General features: G+C 35.9%; 1 protein-coding gene across 1 annotated transcript in view; it reads right to left on the reverse strand.

Moving 5' to 3' along the window:
• Positions 1 to 1,236: 1,236 nt before the first annotated feature.
• Positions 1,237 to 20,827, reverse strand: part of Kctd8 (potassium channel tetramerization domain containing 8) — a 215,313-nt gene continuing 195,722 nt past the window's right edge. The window contains exon 2 of the mRNA XM_057772150.1: positions 1,237 to 2,541. Coding sequence (XP_057628133.1) covers positions 2,081 to 2,541 — 461 coding nt within the window. The 3' untranslated portion in view covers positions 1,237 to 2,080. The remainder of the gene's footprint in view (positions 2,542 to 20,827) is intronic.

Below are 20,827 nucleotides of genomic sequence, written 5' to 3' on the forward strand. Positions count from 1 at the left end.
TAAGATGCCCTCCCGGTACTATCCTATGTCTCTGTAATTCTTTCTTATCACGTTTCTCCTGCCTAACATTTCAAATCCTCATGCTCCTACCCTGGAATGTTCCAACCTGCCATGGCCAGGACCACAGCAGAAGTCACCCCAAAAAGGCAGGCCATGACTTACGGCGGCCCAACATGGTCGGAATAAGGCCAAGCCAGAAAGCTAAACTAAAATTACAGGAGGAGAAGGGTGGAGTCAGAGGGATATGCGAGCCAGGTGCCAGAGGAACAAGATGTGCTAGAGAACAGGTAAAGTTATGACACCATGCGGCCAAATGTAGATTATAGATATTTAATTTGTAATAAATTTAATAATTTAAATAAAATTAAGTTGTAAGAGCTAATTAATAAGTCTGAGCTATAGGCTGAGTATTCTGTAATTAATGTAAACTTTTGTGTGCTTATTTGAGCCTGAGGAGTCAGGACAAAAGAAAAGCTCCAGTTACACCAGACAGTTAATTGAAGGTTAGTCCTATGTCATAGATGACTTTTATAGCCATGGGTAGATGGCATTTCATATAATAATACTATGAAAAATCAAAAAAAACCTGATATGAACATCATTATTTAAACTTTCAAGGGATGTTGCTCATATCCTCCATAAGCTAGAAGAGAAGACACCCAAGTACCACACACTCCCTTCCTAAGTCCCTGCATAAAAACTTTAATTCATTCTTGAGGATATTTTTACCTCTCCTAGCTCATTTTCTTCAGTTCAACTTCATGGTATTTTGTATTTCTTTCTCTGAAGAGTTGAAAGCGTAATTGTGTGGCTTTTGATCAGTAAATGCCTGTCTCCACATACCTGGGTGGAACACACTTCTCGTCAAGAGTGACCTTTCAGCGGCACACAGTTGACATTTTTGTCTCTTGCTTTGTAAAAGATAACTTCCAGTTTATTGTGAGAGGCTTTTCAATCTGGTTGTCAGTGAAAATAAACTTTCAGCGCATTATCAAATGAGGTCTTTCTTCTCTTGCTGACCGTGAGGTTATTAAGCAGCTCACTGGTACCAGGATCTCTCACTAGTTCAATTTGAGTTATGCTTAATCTTTGCAGCATTCTGTTTTAACAACCATCCTGCATGCAATATGCTGTTTTAAGTAAAAATTAAGGGTGATAAAAGAATATCTTTAAAGAAAAGTCAGTAGAAATTAAGGGATTTTAACACATTTTCCTTTTTTTAATAAATACATAAAGCTTTGTCATTTCCCTCAATTATTTTGATTAACACGATAATAGGATTTTTAAATCATCTTTGTACCAATTCTCACAGCCTGATGTAAAAAGACTCATTTCACAGAAATAATTATGGTTAGCATTGATAGATGAATGTTGATGTCCTAACATAACAGTATAAGGCATATTTACACCATCTTAACATACAGAAACACCATACACCTACACAAAAGAACCACAGATCTGGAGCAAAGGAAGTCAGCCTCCTAGACAGCTTACATTTATAGACTTTGCCTGAAACTATATATATATAATTTTTGCTTTTTTTAGCATTTTTTCTTTCATAGCAACGAACAGATCTTCCCTATTTCTTGTGATTTATTTATAACATTGTATTCATGCAAAAATAATACTTGTTTATTGCATTAACATTTAAACAGTTGTAGATTTGAGTTCTAAAACCATCACTTAAAATTTTACTTCATGTTGTTTGATCCACATTGTTGTCTGAGTTGCTGTGATATGAAGATATTTTTGCTTGGTGAGTTATAGAATGACAAACATGTCCAGTTGACCACAGTTCAAAAATCAAGATTCCTAAGTTTCTTGATCATGCACGTTATACATTCATTATTACAAAATGGCTTGAATCAGATAGATACACCATTTTGACACACATTTGTTGGCTTCATTTTTAAAATTATGTTTCTAAAAACAACAACAAAAGTAATGAAAAGAAAATACTGTCCCACATCCACTGTTCACAAAAAGGAAGAGCAGCAAGAATCACACCTACCAACAGTCAGGTGGTGACATTGTAGTAAACATTGAATGCTATTTAAACAAGCCAGGAACATCACCGTTACTACAACCCATACTTTTGAAGCAGTTCAGATTGCCACTGGCGTTTGCGCTCTGGAAAACAATCTGGAATGTGGATCTTTTTAAAATCCTGAATACACTTTTTCATTTCTTCCTCCACACTTAGCTTCTCACAGACCTTCTTTTTGGAGAGATTTGTATCTCGGGACTTGCTGATGAGTGACTGAAAGAGTTCACTGTTCCTACGCTTGTCTGGTGGTGGCATCCATTGCACAGGCGCTTTTTTGGAGGGTCGATCCAAGGTTAAGGTGTTAGGCTGGTGAGCTGCAGCCTGCTGGGCATTGGGTGGGTTGTCCTGTGGAGTGCTGGCCTCTGAGTGACTGTCACAGCTGGATGTGGAGAGCTCATTGCAGGAAGTCCCACTCTCACTTCCTTTGTCGGCGACTTTGTCGTGTTTCCTGTCATCATGTTCTTGTTTGGGTGATACTATTTTCTGAGGTGGTCCTAAAGAAGACAAGTAAGGGGAAGGATAGGAAGAGAGAATTAGTAAATTCATGTTTTCTATTTAAAGACAAAAACATCGATCTGGAAAAAAAAAAAAAAAAAAAACTGTTGTTCTAGCCTGCATTTGAGAGGTTCAATAACAACACTTAGGTTTTTAACATATAAACATGCTACAAGCCAATTCACTACTTAAACCGGAAATCTTTTAGGGCTATCCCTAATGACCTTACAATAGATCATGACTCTCATCATGCCGAAAGGAAGGTCTTTGTTCCTTTGTTTTCTGACTCCTGCTGGAGCATGTGAAGAGAACAAACCTACAAATCCAAAATTGGAGGATCTCCATGACACAAGGCAACAACGAGATATTTAAGAGGAGCCCAGTGAAATGCCATTTTTGGTAGTCTAGCAGTAACCAGAGGCTTCAAGCCAGGCCAATGACTCTTGTCAATGAACACTTGAATATAAACATGAATGAATAAAGGACAAACTGTGTGACTGAATAGGCCACACTACAGCATTCAAAACAAGATTCTTCTTCTTTTTTTAGTTTTGTGCTCTGGGACAATGGTCTGTATTCCGTCACTTGTATTTTAAATAAACATTGATTGGCCAGTAGCCAGGTAGAAGTATAGGCAGGGTGACCAGGCAGGAAGTAGAGACAGGGCAAAGAGAATTCTCGGAAGAGGGAAGTTTCAGTCTGAAATCATCACCCAGACACAGAGAGGAAGTCAAACACAGCAAGCAAGATGTGACTGCCTAGCTGAAAAATGTACCAAGCCACATGGCTAACACAGACAAGAATTATGGGCTAATATAAGTTATAAGAGTTAATAAAAAGCCAAAGTTAATAGGCCAATCAGTTTATAATGAATGTAGGCCTCTGTGTGTTTATTTGGGACTAAACAATTATGGGAACCGGTGGGACAGAAAACTTGGTCGACCGTTTCATTCTGTTTCTTTGGGTTTTTTGTTAGTTTGTTTTTTAATTTGGTCTTGATGGGAGGTTACAAAGGTAGAAGGCAGATTCGAGGAAATGGGGAGATAAATGTAACTGGAATGCATGATGTGAAATCCACAAAGAAACAATGAAAGTTAAAAAAGAAAAGATGCCATGTACAAACATTCCCCCAGTATTATTTCTGCATCTCTAGAGGTTGTGATCAATTTTTTGACAATCACAGCCATAGCTGTTGTCCTTTGCATGCTTATTTTCCACTGCAAATTAGGAAAGTGCCATTGCTCAGGTTTGCAATTCAGTGGGCTCAGCCCAGAAATATAATCACATTGTATAGCGCCCAAGTGAGAGGCTGATTTAAATGTAATTCTCAAATTCTTCATCTGTTTTTTTTTTTGAGAATTATGAAGCTGCTATAGTCTTAATATTATAGAGACTGTAAATAGTTAAAATAGAGTACTCCTTCAAAATATATGGCCTTGCTATTTGAGAATACATAGGATGACAATTTTCAAAACCTGTTAGCTTTTCGTAGGGTATGTAACATCATTCAGTAAATGTTAAGAGGAGGTCCTAATCCCACAGTAGAGTCAAAACAAGCAAACCAAAAACAAAAATAAAAAACCTAAAATATGTTCCACTTTAGAAATAAGCTGTTGAAATATTTAAAATAATAATGATGGAAATTAGAATTTTTAACTGCATTCTCAATATGTTTGAGAATAAGACATGTGTAGCTCTCACCCCTCATCAAAGAAGCTTCCTTTGCAACAGATGTAGGCCTTTACTCAAAGACACAACTGATCAAAATGCAGAGAACAAGTGACTGTGGGGGCCTAGTCCCAAATGAAACATCAACAATACAAGCCCTTATTTATTTCTATTATAAAATTTTTTAAGTTAAAATGATTAAATGAATAAGAAGGAATATTTTACTGATGTGAGATTCCTCTCTGTATGCTAAGAATATGTTTTATTACCATTGGTTATCAAAAAAAACTGTTTCGACCAATGGCTTAGTAAAGCCAGGCAGGAAATCCGAACAGAGATATAGAGAGAAAAAAGGCAGAGTCAAGGAAATGCCATGTGGCTGCCAAAGGAGACAGACCACAGTTCCTTACCAGTAAGCCACAGCCACATGCCAATACGTAGATTAATAGAAATGCGTTCATTCAAGATGTAAGAGCTAGCTAGAAATTTGACAGATATTGGCTGAACAGTTTTGTAATTAATATAGTTTCTGTGTTATTATTCAAGCCCGGGTAGCTGGGAAAGGAACCAGCAGCTTTTCTCTACATTTTACCATGAATATAAATTAATCACTAGAAGAGAAAAATAATTTCAATTTCTACTGTATACTTATAGAATAACAAAGTGCAAGTACAATTTTCCATAAGCTCAATGAAACTTAGTCCTGGAAGAAAAAATCAACTTATATATGTTTCATTATACATATTCTTAGTCTTCAAACACAGACAAGAGAATGTTAAGGTTTCAAAGTATGTTCAGTGTGGGTTTAAAACCTAGTTCAACAATGTACAAAATTTGGCTTCTCTGGATACATTTTTAAATTTGGGAGAATGAATTTCCTTATGTTTAAGCTTTTAAAACTTTTTTCAAGGGATCAATATATATGGGGTATTTTGATTGATTCTGGTATGCTCAAATGTTAATTATTTTTCTTAGACTATGTAACCCTGAGCTATTGACCATGGAAATGAGGTACTCCTGTTTATTTGCAAATTAACCTTATGGACTGAGGAATCCAAATACTTTCATTCTAATTATGGCTCTGCACATACTAACTATGCACAGATGCATAAAGTTCAGCTTTAGCTTCTTTGTTCCTAAACTTTTAGTTTGTCTGTTGAAATTAAATTAAAATGGCAATATCTGCGCAAATGGCTATGGCAAAATTTAAATGAGGGGGGTCATATATGTGTAAGCAATTTGTAACTTTTAAAATTCTATTTAGGTAAGCTATTATTAGTTCATAGATTAAATTCATCTGTAATTAAGATTTTAATTTAAGTATTAAACTTTTGTTTTCCAAGAAGTAATTTCTTGAAAAAGAAAATAAAGTCTCTATCATGTTTTCCCAAAGAGTTCATTCAAAGCAATTGAACTAGATATGTTCTTAGGGAAAATTGTTTGCTTTGGAAAGGCATGTTTGACAACTGGCACCACAAAAATAATAGTAGCACACACACACATACACACACACAATAATAATAGTTGTTACATCAAGTAAAATAGACTAAAGGATATCACAATAGCCCCAAATTTGTTGATTTCAAGAAAATAAGGCTTTTGATGGATTTTATTAGGCTTTTTTATATTGCAGTAAAAAGGAAGAAAATGATAACTTTCTCAGCCATTTGGGAAGTGGTACAGAAATTAAATGTCAATTCTTGTATCTGTCAGCAGGCCATGTGAGCTCTGTGAAGTAATGTGGCTATGCTCAGTTATAAGACCATAGCAGATTTATTTTGAATGCAGAAGTGTTTCGAAATGAAGTCTGTATATTACCGCTCACTTTACAAATTGTAATTTAATCTCTTTACCCGCATAGTGATGATAAAAAAGACCGGGTATTTAATTTTTTTCTGCAGTGAATGTAATTCCAAGAAGGGAAATTACCTGCTAAAGGTGCTAAACTCAACTCCGTATAAATGGTTAAATGGTTCTTAGAGAGCAGCCCGTCTAACATACTTTAAGTAGTTGAGTTAAAGAAGGGAAAAACAAAAGTTCATGATTCCACAAAACTTTGTTAAATATCTATACACACATGGAATAATTGCTTAGAGGAGACTGAAAAGTTCACCTGATCCCTGGCAATCATTCTGATATCAGTTATTCTTAATTTACAGAGTGGACAAGTACATGTGTAACTGAAGCTTAAATAACACGTGCACAGATGTGGAAAACTGTGGTGTGATTTGAATTGAACTAACAAACAGGAAGTGTTTTTAATTAATTATTGAAATTCCTACTCTGAATTGAAACTTCACACAGGAGAGGCATTCATATTCAAGTCAAAGACTATTTAAATGAAGAACAGGTAACGGGTGTTAGAGAAAATGAAGTCATTTCTGTAGTTCTTCTATCTTGATGGGAGTCATCACCTTTATGACTGAAGAGTAATTAAGAAAAAAAAGAAGCATTGAGATTGCTCGATAAAATCTCAAGGAGTCATATTATTTTATATTTACCTAAAATTACATATAATTTTAAATAAAGTCATGCCATTTGATCTGACCATGCTCCTACAAGGGCCACAGACTACCAAAACAACAATAAGAACAAAAAAGAAAACAAAAATAAAAAAATAAAACAGCAATAAGCAACCATTTTTTAAGTGATTGGTAATGCAAGTTGCCGCTCACTGCGCCCCCGTGTCTGTGTTCTGTGCACAGGCACCCAGTTCGTGAGCTTCGGGCAAAGGGACTGGAGGTTAAAATACACAAACACACACAGACAGAGATACAGTGACACGAGTCATCCTTGAATTTCCCAAGAATGCCCCCTTTATTGTGTTCAGGGACAGATTATATAGAGATAGCCATGCCTCCGCCAGACCCACCAGAAACCACTCTCCTGCCATCAGGAACTCCTGAAGGTCTCGTACTCAGAGCAGCTGCAGGTGTTGGATATGGTGGTCTACAAGCCTCTGAATGACAGTGTACGGGCTGCTAGGGAAGCCAAAGAGGCGCACAGAGCGCAGACACGGGGGCGCGGTGGCAATTGGAGGTCCCCACGGAGATATCGGGAACTGACACAAGTGACTGGCTAAACAATATGGGTTATTAATGTTGCTCTTGGTTACCTCTCAGAGGTTAAGGATAATTAAGTCCCTACTGCCTAAGACATTGTTTACTTAGGATACAGAACTAGGAAGATATGAGATGGATCTGACCTATAAAGCTTCTTCCTGTTTCCTAGCTTTCATAATATTGTGCTAGCTTCCAAAGGTAGTGAAATTTTTCTTCACCCTGATAAGTCTCCCACGAAAACAGCAATCCAAATCATACCTACTTAGTATGGGACGTCCTTTTGTGTATATGTGTTGCTTTTATTGGATAATGAATAAAGCTGCTTTCAGCAAATGGCACCCCAACAACCTCAAATTCCAATGGACCAACCCATTTAAGATTCAAAAGCCACCCAATATTGTCTGTCTGGGGACCTATGTTTTAGCATATGGGATTTTGGAAAGCTTTAAAAATCTGTATCAGAACATGTTATCAGAATGCTCCCAGCATCCCGCCACAAAAATTGGGTCTCACAGTCACACATATTAAGTGACCTCAAAGAATTATCATTTTTAGAAGCACGTGAGTGTTGATTATGCTTCTTTGTTTCACTGAGGTAGTTTAAAAAAATTAACTTGTATTATCTCTAAAACAACTGATAAAATACATAAGAAAATGTATTTTAGGATTAGGATAAGAAAATATATTTGCTCCGTGGTGCATGTATTAAAGGAGATCTCTAACAGTAATCTTTTCTTCCATTTTTATTGAAAATAGAATTTTTTATAAAATAAATTCTGATCATGGTTTTCTCTTCAACAACTTCTCATTGCTTAATGATTTCAGTGCCTCTCAGGCATGCTGGCACACACAAGTCTGGTCACATAAGGAGTTTGAAGACTGCCAAGGATATTAGGAGAAATTTTGTTTAAAAAAATAAGAAAGATAAAAATAATAAATATTCAAAGCTTGTTCCAAATACTGCTTTCAGACTAAAACCTCCTCACAGTTAGTTGCAATTTTTCTCTTATTGACCCAAAAGTATTCTGTTTAAGTCTATATCAAAGTACTAAAAGTTATTTTGTCTTAAAAAATAATTTTCCTGTTTCAGATTTAATTCTATGCTGTATCTCAATATACACACACCACATGTGCACAATATACATAAACTGAACACAGACGACATACACTCAGAGTCACTACACCTATAAACTGCACACACTGCACACATATATTACTCATGAACATTCATACACACACACCTTATCGCTATATCTACTTAGGGTCAGAGATTATCTTTATTGGAATTCCTGATGCACCATCCAAGTAATAGCTACAAAATATTATAAAAGCACATACGAGACAGGTTGTGTTATATAAATTTAAAAATATAGACAAAAGTATAATGAGGCTCAATTGGCATGACAAGAGCAAAGGGAAAGCCAGGGGCTGAGTGAAATCACACTCTGGCTGTGCTCCATAGAAACCATCACAGTGCGTAGTTAGTGACCACATCACTTTTGGGGTCAAAACCCTGATTTACCCTTCAGTTCTTTTAAAGAGAAATAAATATTGAAAGGCCATACGTAATGAGGATATAGTTTTCTCTGCTCTGCATGGCATGTGAATTCTATACCACTTCCATGGTTGCTGTTGACATTTGCAGCTATGTGTGTCTAGTGAAAATGTGGGATCTATTTATCTACTCAGAGGCCTTGTCGTCCGCAAAATTGTTAGAGAAACCTCACCAGGGCTCTATTCTTAAAAATTATCTTCACACTGCACCCATGGAAGCTGATTCTTTGCTTTATTTCTGGTGCTTACAAGAAACTAACAAACAACTCAAACAGAGCTGCCAAGGTTCATTTGGGATCTTAGAATTCAGACTGTGGAAGCACTCTGTGGACAACTCTGTTTCCTTTATTTGACTCTGCCATTCCTTATTAGAGATGCTGGTGCATTTTTCATGTGTCACATTAGCCACCTCCCTCTAATGACCTCCTTTCTAACTGACACATAGTACAAGGGTGGCGTGATTTATCTGTTTTTGAAATTCATGAACAAAAGCCTACGCTTGCTTGTTCCACATCTATAAAACTGGGATCGTAACACCTACAAGATTCTCGGCAAGGATTAATGAGATGTTGTATCAACAGCATCTTGGATGGTTGGGGTGGGGGTGGGTGAGAAGGTCCTCTATAAATAAGAATGGAATGTTCATATGGTGTGTTATATATAACAAATTTATATGAACACAAAACCACGGTAGTATAAATTATGCTGTCGTTTATACAGTACCAAACAACTGTTTCAGGCCTGATCAAAACTACATTTTTCATTAAGACATTTTTATACATCCATATCATTGTTTTTAACTTTTTCTGCCACCCTCCGCAGACTACTCCCCAACTATCTGAGATAAAGCTTTTTCTACATGCCTTGGTGTACCCATGTATGTGGAGGCAGGAGATTAACCTTAAGCATTGTTCCTCGGAAGTTGTACACCTTGTTTTCAGTAGGCTAGGATGGATGGTCAGGGAGCCCCTCTGTCTCTGTTTTATGCCTGTAAGATTACACATGTGCACCAGCACTTCTGGTTTTACATGTGTGTACGGGGATCTAGCTCAGTCTTCATGCTTGCATGACAAGAAATTTAGAGACTTAGCTCTCTCCCCAGCCTTGAAATAAGGGCCTATTTGAAAACAGTGAAAACAGATTAAGAGGAAGCTAGACGGTGGAGCCTACGTGCAATTCCTACACTCTGGAAGTGTTGGCAGGAGGATTGCTACAAGTTTAATCTCAGCAATGCACAATAATTGCAAAGCCTGTCAGAGCTACACAGGCAGACTCTTTTGAAAAGATAATCACAACATAATCAAGTTTGTGAGGAAGCAAAAAGAAGTCAGCAACAATCCAAGACTTAGATTCCAGGAGCAGAAATAATTGCCTAGAGAAAGTCAGAGGTCAGGGGATTTTTATCTATTTGATCTCTGCAGATCTCAAGTGCTTATTTGAAAATAAATATTTCAAGTATTTTCAGTAATCGCCAATGGGATTACTTCTTGTAGCTGCCTTGCCATTTAATGTGAGTGCTACCTCTTTCCCCTTGAGGTTTATAAATGTTTGTCTCTTAAGGAAGATATTTGGCTCATAGTCATGAGACTTCATGGGAAACAGAAGCGTGCATGGGCATAGCAGAGTTTAATTTCATTTTGTGGTTCAATAAAAAATATGCTTTATCTTTGAAAATAGCAAAACTGTGCTCATAGTAAAAGTTCTGACACATGCCTTTCTAGGTCTCTAAAATGTCAATTTGCTACCCTGCTTCAGAAGAATGAGAAATGTGACATTAACCTGCTGGCATGATTTTATGTCAGCCTATATGTGGGAAAGACTTGTCCACTGGACTTACATTTAGCCACCCAGGGAGAGATGTGAAGAGGAGATACAGAGAGTAAGAGTGTGTGTAAAAAAGAATTTTAATGTAGTGGTGATAATAATGTTTTTGTTTTTCTTTCTGATGATAAAGTACTGATGATAAAGCACAGGACTTTACATATACCAGATAAGTTATCTAACACCGAGTCACACCCATAACTCTTGTCACATTATGCAGGGACTAGTTAATAGATTTGTGTATATTCATCTTCAAATTTATGAAAGTTTACAGATTAATGTATATGTTTGTGTCTTTTTATATCTCTCACAATTAAATAAGAATACACAAATGTGAGAATCACCTGATCAACATCATGGATATTTACTCAGTTGAAGAATAAAATAATGCCATTTTCAGAAAAATGGACATAACTGGAGAATATCAAATCAGACAAAGTAAATCAGAAGCAGAAAGCTTTATAGATCATGTTCTTTCTCACTTGAGGCTATTTATGTAGGTACAGAAAATAAGATATGTATATAGGGCATGAAAGGGGAAGCAAAACTTTTGTGAAATGGGGTGGGGCTTATGGAAGGAGGAGAGGAAAATGATGGGTAGAAGATATGGGTTGAGTGTTGTAAAATTATATTTTATTCCTGTATGAAAATGTCCTTATGAAATCTTGTACCATGCACAATGTATATGCACAAATTATAATCTAACAAAAAAAGACAAAACAAAAGAAAAACAGTTTCCTCAGAAAAAAAGAGGAACCTATAAATGTCACTTTAAGTGACCAAAGACTTCGTAGGCATAATTAAGAATTTTGGAGTGGTGGAAATCTGTTGGGTTGTTTGGTGTGGCTTCTTAATCCCAGGAGAGTTCTTTCCAGTAGGAAGAAGAGGGAGATTAACATATGAAGAAGAAGGACAGAAAATAGAGTCTGGGAGAAGCCAGCACAGAACTCCCTAAAACTCCTGCAGGGAGCCGAGACTTATTGATATCTCATTTTAATTTCTGATTAAAATGTAAAAGTGATTGCAGTCCTCAGACCCTCAATGGTTTTGGACAATACATTCATTTTCCCTAAGGTCTCCAAGTTTATGCAGTTACGGAAACTAGCATGAGTCCAGTCGAGTGCCAGGCTCTTGCCAGGTGCTTATTTTTATCATATTTGTGTAAGCATAATTAAGCCCTCTACATTGGGTCAGTTTCTCTGTTACAGTAAAATGTCTTTGCAAATCTGAAATGGGCTCATCCTGTTTCTGTTAGCACATCCCATAAAAATAAGCCCAGAATATCATACGGCACATCGTTGCCTTCTGTGGATATCCTTGTTGGTAGAAAACCCCAAGATAGTGAACATTTATTTACATACCGTTGATACTATCTCCATCTTTCAGGGAAGTATTTGTGAGTGGTTCTCCTCTTTACACTAATTCCCTTGGATATAAATGCTTGGCATACCTATTCTGTGCCCTCCAATTCATATAAATTAATCACCATATGGATGACATTAAATAGTCTCCTTACATCATCTATAATCACCAAATATGTTTTCTTTCTCTTTCTTAAATAAAACACAGATACTCACCTACCCATTTTAATACACATGAAAACAATGTAAAACATAAGAAATCACTGAATAATCCTTCTTCTGTAGCTGACACCATACATCCCTACCACCCATTCTTTTCTTAACATTCGGACACACTTTTCTGTCTTCTCCTAAAACTTCTAAAACTATATGCTAAATGGTATTATTGTTATTCTTTCCCTTTATTTTTATTTGTTTTTAAAATTATGTGAATTTGCGTGTTGTAGCAGGGTTGAGGCAATGATGTGCTCATGGACGATAGAATTGGAAATCAAATTCCCAAAAGCTAGAATTATAGGTGGTTATGAGCTGCCTGACCTGATCGCTGGAACTCAAACTTATTTCCTCTCCATTAACAGCATATTATTTGAAACCACTGATCTATCTCTCTAGCCTTATCCCTGATCCTTCTCTCTAGCCTTATATTCTTTTTGCTTTTAACCAGTTCAATCTATGATTTTCTTTTTAAAATAAAAACATCATAATCTCAAGTGTACAATTGTGTGCTTAGGAACTATATTATTTTAAGTTCTCTTGGGTAAGGTTTCCTTCCACATATGGAACTACCTGACTACATGCTATATGTCTTTAAGATTATTTCCCCCCTTGTCCTCTTAGTCTTTTTCATAGTTTTAATCCTCATACATGTACTGAATTTATTGGAAGGCCTCCATTCCTACAGATCCATTCACTGCCGTCTCTATTTTGTATTACCCAACTACTGAGATTCCAACTTCACATCGGTGAAACATCTTTTAAGAACATACCTTTTCTCAGACACCTTCAGTGCCTTTTGAAAAAAATTCCCCATTTCTTAGCTACATGGACAGTACACTCTGTAACTCAGTCTACACTCTAACCCAGGCTACATTTAAAATCAAATCACACTTGTTATTACTTTCATCCATTGTTTATCCAAAATTGGAGGAATGTATATGTCATATAAATCTATCCACAATTAGCCATCTGTGTTACAAAAGGTTGATTGATTTTTTTTTTAACTATTCTTGTCTACATGAAGTAAGAAAGCTCTTCACTGGCACTGTGTGTGTGCGTGTGTATGTGTGTGTGTGTGTGTGTGTGTAAGAATATATTTGGTGCTCCATGTATCCCTTTATTTAAGAAATTCAAACCCCAGGCTACAGCAGTAGATTTATTATCTAGAGGAGCCATTCATAATACCTTACTTAGCTAGCCCCATGATCTACTGCATGGGCACAGGTTAGAAAGCAAGTATTTATGGTTACTCAGCATCAGGAAGTTTATGGGATGTATTACACTGCTCATGAGGAGAAGAGAAAAGATCCTTACAGATCTACACAAAAAGTTCTCAGATATGATTGGATCTTACTCAGTCCATATACAGTCACGGAGAAGAAAATCTAAATAGGAGATTCTACAATGTTAGAATGCTGGTGTGACTTGATCACTAATTTTTAGGGAAGTTCCACCTGTTTGATGAGTAACTATAGACCATATAAAATATAATTCTACCTGACTGTATATATATATCAGTACTGGACTGTCTGCGAGGTGCTACAAGTATAAGTGTATGTGTGCTCTCTCTCTCCTTCCTTTCTGTGTGCCTGTATGTTCAAGTGTGTGTGTGTGTGTGTGTGTATGTGTGTGTATAAACCTGTCTACGTATTTTGGGCTGCAAATAATAATGAAAGATAACTGGGACCTTTCTTGATAAAAGGATAAGCAAGGTGTTTGTCATACACATCACCAGAATATGCTAACCTGTAATGTTTAATGCATAAATTAAGACTTTAAAATGAATGCCTTAATTTAATAATTATAAACCTTATGGAAATATGGAGTCTGTCATATATAAAAATATAATCAGAAGGTATCTTTTAGTAAATATTTTGTGAACAATTTATTGAAATGAAAGAATAATTTTCTGTTTTTCTATATCATGAGTAATAGGATCATATACCCCTATTTCTCGTGCCAGAGAATATTAATATTATTACTTTTTTGGCCCAGTCTCAACTTGTCATCCATTCTTATGTTTTAGGAGAAAAAATATGTTTAATAGATTCATGTCTTCTAGGTGCAAATATGTGTTTTATCTTTATTTGTTTTAGGATTATTTTATTTTGTTCATATTTCACCTTTACATTAAAAGTTGTAACAATAGTAACATGCATCATGCATTGTCCATAGTTTTCCATTTATAGTCTGAAGTTACTTGGCTTCATGTTATAGATTTGTCATGCCTGAGTTACAGCTGAGATAAACTGCTAATAAGAATCTCAGGTCTCTTTACTGAACTGCTTCCAATTATCCTGACAATACTGCTGAGAACATTATTTTTGAAACCCATACAAAAAGGTAATCACTTGATGTGGGATTCCCCTCTGTATGCTGTGAATTCCATTTGGTGAATAAAGAAACTGCATTGGCCTGTTGATAGGGCAGAACTTAGGTAGGCAGGGAATGCAGGGAGGAAGAAGGTGGAATAAGGGAGAAGCCATGTAGCCTTGCAGGAGATAGATACCAGAACTTTAGCCAGAAAGCCACAGCCACGTGGTGATACACAGAATAATAAAAATGGGTTAAATTAATATGCAAGAGTTAGCCAATAAGAAGCTAGAGCTAATGGGTCAAGCAATAATTTAATTACTTCAGTTTCTGTATGATTATCTCGGAAGTCTGGGTGGCCGGGAAATGAACAATTGGCCTCCTTACAACAATAACTCATAAACTTCATGCTCTAAATGGAATAAGCCTTGATATCCATCTGAAAAGTTCGGGTTCAGTGTCTAACTACACTGAAATGTTTGTATTTATTAAGGTTGTTCACAGTAGAGCATTTTTAAAATCGTGCATGAAGATAAAGGGCTATATATTTCAAAAATGTTGCATCTGTTTTCTAACTCATTCATTGTGCTATTATTGTGGTTTAACCACTTTAGTCCACTCATCTATCAGTTATCTTATATTGTTTTTTTTTTCCTAATTTAAAACAAAGACTGAGGTTAAATCATCTTCTGAAGAACTTGCCAATAATATAAACACTATTTTCAATGAGATGTAAGATGGGCCCCAAATATGACACCCCTATGATGCAAGAGAAAATGATACTGTTTATAACATGAATCTTGTAAATTTTTTGTAGAGAGATGTATGAAATATATAAGCTATCAAAAGAAGAGAAAAGAACAAGCAGAACATAGAACATTTCACACATATTAGGCCCTGGGCTTGTCAAGAATTGTGCTCTCTAATATTCAGAGTTACATTTCTACAGCAGGCATTTCAGAAGCACCTTTCACTGATATGCCCGTCTCCATCAGAGAGGTTCTGACACAAGGGCCGCAGTGTCTGTAAGAACTCGCGCAACCTAATTTAAAAATGAGTGAATTCTGCCCCTGTCAAGCTTCCCTTGTCTTTTCCTGTCACTTCACAGTGCACTTTAGCAAGAAGTTAATATTTTAACAACAGTAGCAGTGTCGCTCTTCTTTTGACACAAAACCAAAAGAATTTAAGAGGAAGATAGTGATATGCTGCTCATAAAACCATGTCGAGATGAAAAGATAGCTTTAAATCTTCTATGTGGATACACAATAATGGCTACACCACAGCATTCACACTGGAGACACATATGGAAACCCCTATATACTTACCAGATGAATGAGGGCCCCTCATTAATAGCTTAGAACATTTTTAAACATGTCAAGCCTTGGTAACAGAATCTTATGTTAGTGTATTTCATATTTTAAATATTTCCCTGGAACTCCATGGAAACAGCATTCATTAAAAAAAAAAAAAAACTGCTTCCTGCTTTGTCTTGATGTAATTCAGTGAATGGAGTCAATGAAAGAAATCAGTGATATCCACTCTTTTTTCATGTTACAAAAATTTAATAGAATAATGTGCTATTTTAATGAAAAGTTGAAATATATACTATTCTTATGGAAGAAACATGTCCACAATGAGGAACTAAACTAGAGCCAAAATCAGCTATTTAAAATGACACTAAGATTACTAATTAATTATAAGTACACCTTACAATATAATTATCTGAGTGCAATTGTAACTCTATATTGACATATAATTATCAAAAATTATTAAAGTATTAATTAAGAACTCACAGTCCTTTGTTTAAATAGTCAGCTATTGAATTTGTTTATCATATGCAAACAAATATGCAAGGTCACGTCAAAGGTCACATAGAAGACAGAAAAATTGGGGGTCATAGATAAGATAAAAGTTTGGGGGTCAAATAGAAGACAGAGAATATTGGGGTTTTTATAGTTCACAGAGAATAAGGAAAATTGTTCATGTGAAGTTGTAACTGATTTTTCTCTACTATTGATTTTGCTCTGCCCATTTTATCCTTTCGATCACCACAAAAATGACATACAAATACTAGAAAAAATATAATTAAAATCTGTAGTATGGTATGCTCAAATTGCTCAATACTCAATAATACAAAAGGTTTAACCAAAGAGGAAGGGCATGCCCTAAAGGTGGTAGTATCACCCCATGGAGTAAGGTCCTAAAATGATTTTACAAAATGCATGAGTAACAGCATATCTTTCTCTGTCTTCTTCCCTGCTGTAGGACCAATGTGAGTACCTCCTACTGATAATGGTCCTGCTGCCACATCTTCAATGCCATGATGGACTATACTCTTGACCAAATAAAGCCCTTCTTCCTTAAGATGTTCGTGTCATGTATTATGTCATAGCATGGAGAAATTAGTAATACAACATCCAAACAATGTAAGGCATGGGGAGGGGAACACCAGAACAGGCACATGTTTGTGCTTTTATATTAATCATCCTGATCTGAGTAGGGAAGGTTGGGGGTATAATAAGAGGTTCAATGCTGTGTAACAATAATGCCATTTTCTAGGCAGGGTGATGATATATTAAAGGAAGATGTAGGTGGTAGTGGTGGAAAGAAACAAAAAATATGAGACACTTTTAGAGTTGAGAGGGAAATGCCTAGAGCAGTCAATAGGTTTAAGCTCCCAGACTTTATAAACAATAGACTGGATTAAAATTGCACATTGAGAAAGTTTATTTTGAATGAAAGTTATGTTTATAGAAAAATGAAACAAAATATGATCTTATTCTTTCAAATCTCTTGGTTATGGAGAGCTAACATGTCTAGATGGGAATTCATGTATGCCTTGGGCTATATACTTGTTTGGAAAGCAAGTTGGCTCTGAATTTAAAAGAAAGAGAGAGAGAGAGAAAGAGTAAAAGAGAAAAGGTAGACAAAGAATACAAAGGTAAATGTTGAAGAAATTAAGTTAATTAAGTCATAATATTAATGATTATTAACATCTAAAGCTAAGATCTAGATGATCATAACAGAAAAAGTAAGAATGCTGAGAAGAAAGAACAAACAAGGGATACTGTCTTGTTGACAGAATACACATCCTGGTTACGGTCAAAATAGTAAACTGAAAAAAAATGTGACTGGTAAAGCAAATGGACTTTTCAACATGTTAGGAATGGAAAAATATGACATTAACTATGAATAAACAGGTAAGAAGGGAAGCTCACTGACAAACCCTATGGTCACATTCTCTGTCACACCTAGAACTGGCTAGAATGATCCAGTAACAACATTCCAAGAACTACATTCCAAATAATTAATAGCGGGAATCAGGTATTTACTTATACAACATCATGCAATGACATAAAAAGTTAAATCCACAGTTCTCTTTTCTTATCGTCCCTCTCTGTTTATCAGTAAATTAAAAAAGAAGGTGCATAGTGAGTGTATTTTGTAGAGTGTTTCACTGTTCTGGCAAGAAATACAAAACAAGGCAGAATAGCAATAGTGTAATTTTGGTGATTGTAATATCAGTGAGTACCAGGGAAGCTACAGAATACAACCTTTTCCAATACCTCTTACACACACACACACACACACACACACACATACACACACACAAGAAAATCCATGTTGTTGGCCTGAGAGATGGTTCAGTCAGTAAAATTAATATCCCGTTATTATGACAGCAAGTGTTCACATCCACAGAACCACATTTTACAAAGGGTAGGCATGGTCACAGAGATTGGAAATTCAATATTAGGAGGTCAGAATCCAAGAGGCTACTCAGAGCTTACTGGCCAGTGAGTATAAACAATAATTAACCATCAGGTTTTGTAAGAAATCCTGTGTTGAAAGATAAGGTGGAAAGCTGGTGGTGGGGGCACAGGCCTTTAATCCCAGAACTCAGGAGGCAGAGGCAGGTTCATCTCTGTGAGTTCAAGGCCAGCCCAGTCTACAAAAGCTAGTTTCATGATAGGCTCCAAAGCTACAGAAAAATCCTGTCTCAAAACCCCCCAAAACAAAAACAAACAGTTGGAGATTGATAAATATGATAACTCACATAAGATTCTGGCCTCCGTACACACATGTACACCAGCATGTGCACATGAACCTGTATGTAAACACACAATTTTGACACTGCAATAGTACAGCTTGGATATTTATATATTAAAAGTCACCCACAGACTCATATTAAAAGCTTGGTTCTGCCTGAGAGGTAACTGGATGAATTTATTGAATGATAATTTGATAATACTATTAGTGTGTAGTAAAATTTTCTGGAGAAAGGGACTGGTTGTAGAAAGTAGGTCCCTTCGGTAAGCTCTTCAAGGCTGTGTTCTGCCCTCACTCCTTTACGGTGCCTTTTCTGCAATGTACTGAACAAATTTACTCTAGTACATTTTCCCAACCAATGTTTGCTTCACTGGAGCCCAAAAGGAATGCAACCATGGAACCAGGGAAGAAAATCACTGAGCCCATGAGAACTATATATCTTTCTTCTTGACTATTTCTCATTGTTATTTATCACATTGAGTGATAACTGACACATATCACCAAGATGAACAGTAAAGTTCATGTTGATAATTAAAATTTTCATCACTCAGAGCAATATTTGAAGGAAAATAGTAAAATGTATTACAAACAGACCCAAGCATAGAAATCACATTAACAAATTGAGAACGTATCTATTTCTTTAAAGAGACACTGTGATTACAGGCATTTTTACAAAGAAAGAATTTAGTTGGACTAGCTTACAGTTTCAGAGGTTTAGTCCATGATCATCAAGGTGGGGTATGTGGCAGCACACAGGCAGATATGGTACTGGAGAAGTAGTTGAGAATGCAACATCCAAATCCACAGGCAGGAGGCAGAGAGGCACTGGGTTTGACTTAGGCTTTTGAACCCTCAAATCCCATTCCCTCTGGTATACTTCCTCCAATAAGGCCACACAGCACTACTCCAACACAGCACTTTCCTAATCTGTCTCAGGTAGTGGCCCTCCGTGATGACCAAAGATTAAAATAAGATTATGAGTTGATGGGGGCCATTCTTATTCAAACCAAAAAAAGAAACCACTGTAATTTTTGCTTTTTGTGAAAATTTTCCTTCAGCTTTTGGAATAAAAGATCTTACATTCTTACTTGGTTGATCCATGCAAATTCAAAGTTTATTTTAAAGGAGACCAATAAGGCTGCTAAATACCAAATTATAGGAGAACTTCAAAGTGAAGGAAATTATGAGAAAGAGAATTACAGTCTTAAATGTAATTAACTAAATGTGGAAAAGATTAGAAATATAGGAAGTAAGTCTTCAAAACAATATACTAAAATATAGTAAAATAAAACAAACAACAAAAAATAGGAGCTTGTCACAAATTTTAAAAGTAGCAAAAAGACAAACAATAGCATAAAAGATGAGTATAGAGTGCAGCAGGTTTTATATATATTGTACATATAATATGCATGTACATAATGTATACAATAAATAGGAAAGGGGTTATTTGCTTTTTGGTTTTACTCTTTTTTTTCTTTTGACTCTTTACTCTTTGTTCCTCTTTTGGGGGCCTGCCACCCATCTCCCCCAAAAAATCACATACGGAGTCTTATTCTTATTTATAAATGCCCGACCTTAGATTGACTAATTTCTAGTCAGCTTTTCTTAACTTAAATTATTCCATCTACCATTTGCCTCTATGCTTTTTCCTGTTATTACTTCTGTGTATCTTACTTTCACTCTCACTCCATAGCTAGCTGTGCGTCTGGATGACTGGCCCCTAGTGTCCTCCTCTCCTTGTTCTCTTGCTTTTTCTCCCCTTTATTCTCTCCGCCCGCCAGCCCAGCTTATCCTTTCTCCTGCATTGCTATTGGCCATTCAGCTATTTATTAGACCATCAGGTGGCAAAATATCAGTTTCACAGAGATAAATAAATGTAACATAGAAGAATGCAACACACCTTTGCATCATTAAAGCAAATGTTCCACAGCATAAACATGCAACACACCTTAAAACAATATTCCACAACAAAAGTATGATAAAGATTTTGTAATACTTTCTCCTCATTTTTGAAAGATATCATGTATGTTCTCCTTTATCTTAAATTGTAATTCAGCCCCATATCTTCCTGACTCTCCTTCAATCTCTTTAATATGTGATAGAATTTACATTATATATATATTTTTATCTTTACTTTATGCCATTAGTATATAACATTCAGCATTTCTTATACACTACATGGCTTACATATCACATGTCCTAGAAAAGGTTAATGTTCATATTTATTGAATTAACAAGCCAAT

The sequence above is a fragment of the Chionomys nivalis genome, chromosome 6 (genome assembly GCF_950005125.1).
Source record: "Chionomys nivalis chromosome 6, mChiNiv1.1, whole genome shotgun sequence".
NCBI classification, from domain to species: Eukaryota; Metazoa; Chordata; class Mammalia; order Rodentia; family Cricetidae; genus Chionomys; species Chionomys nivalis.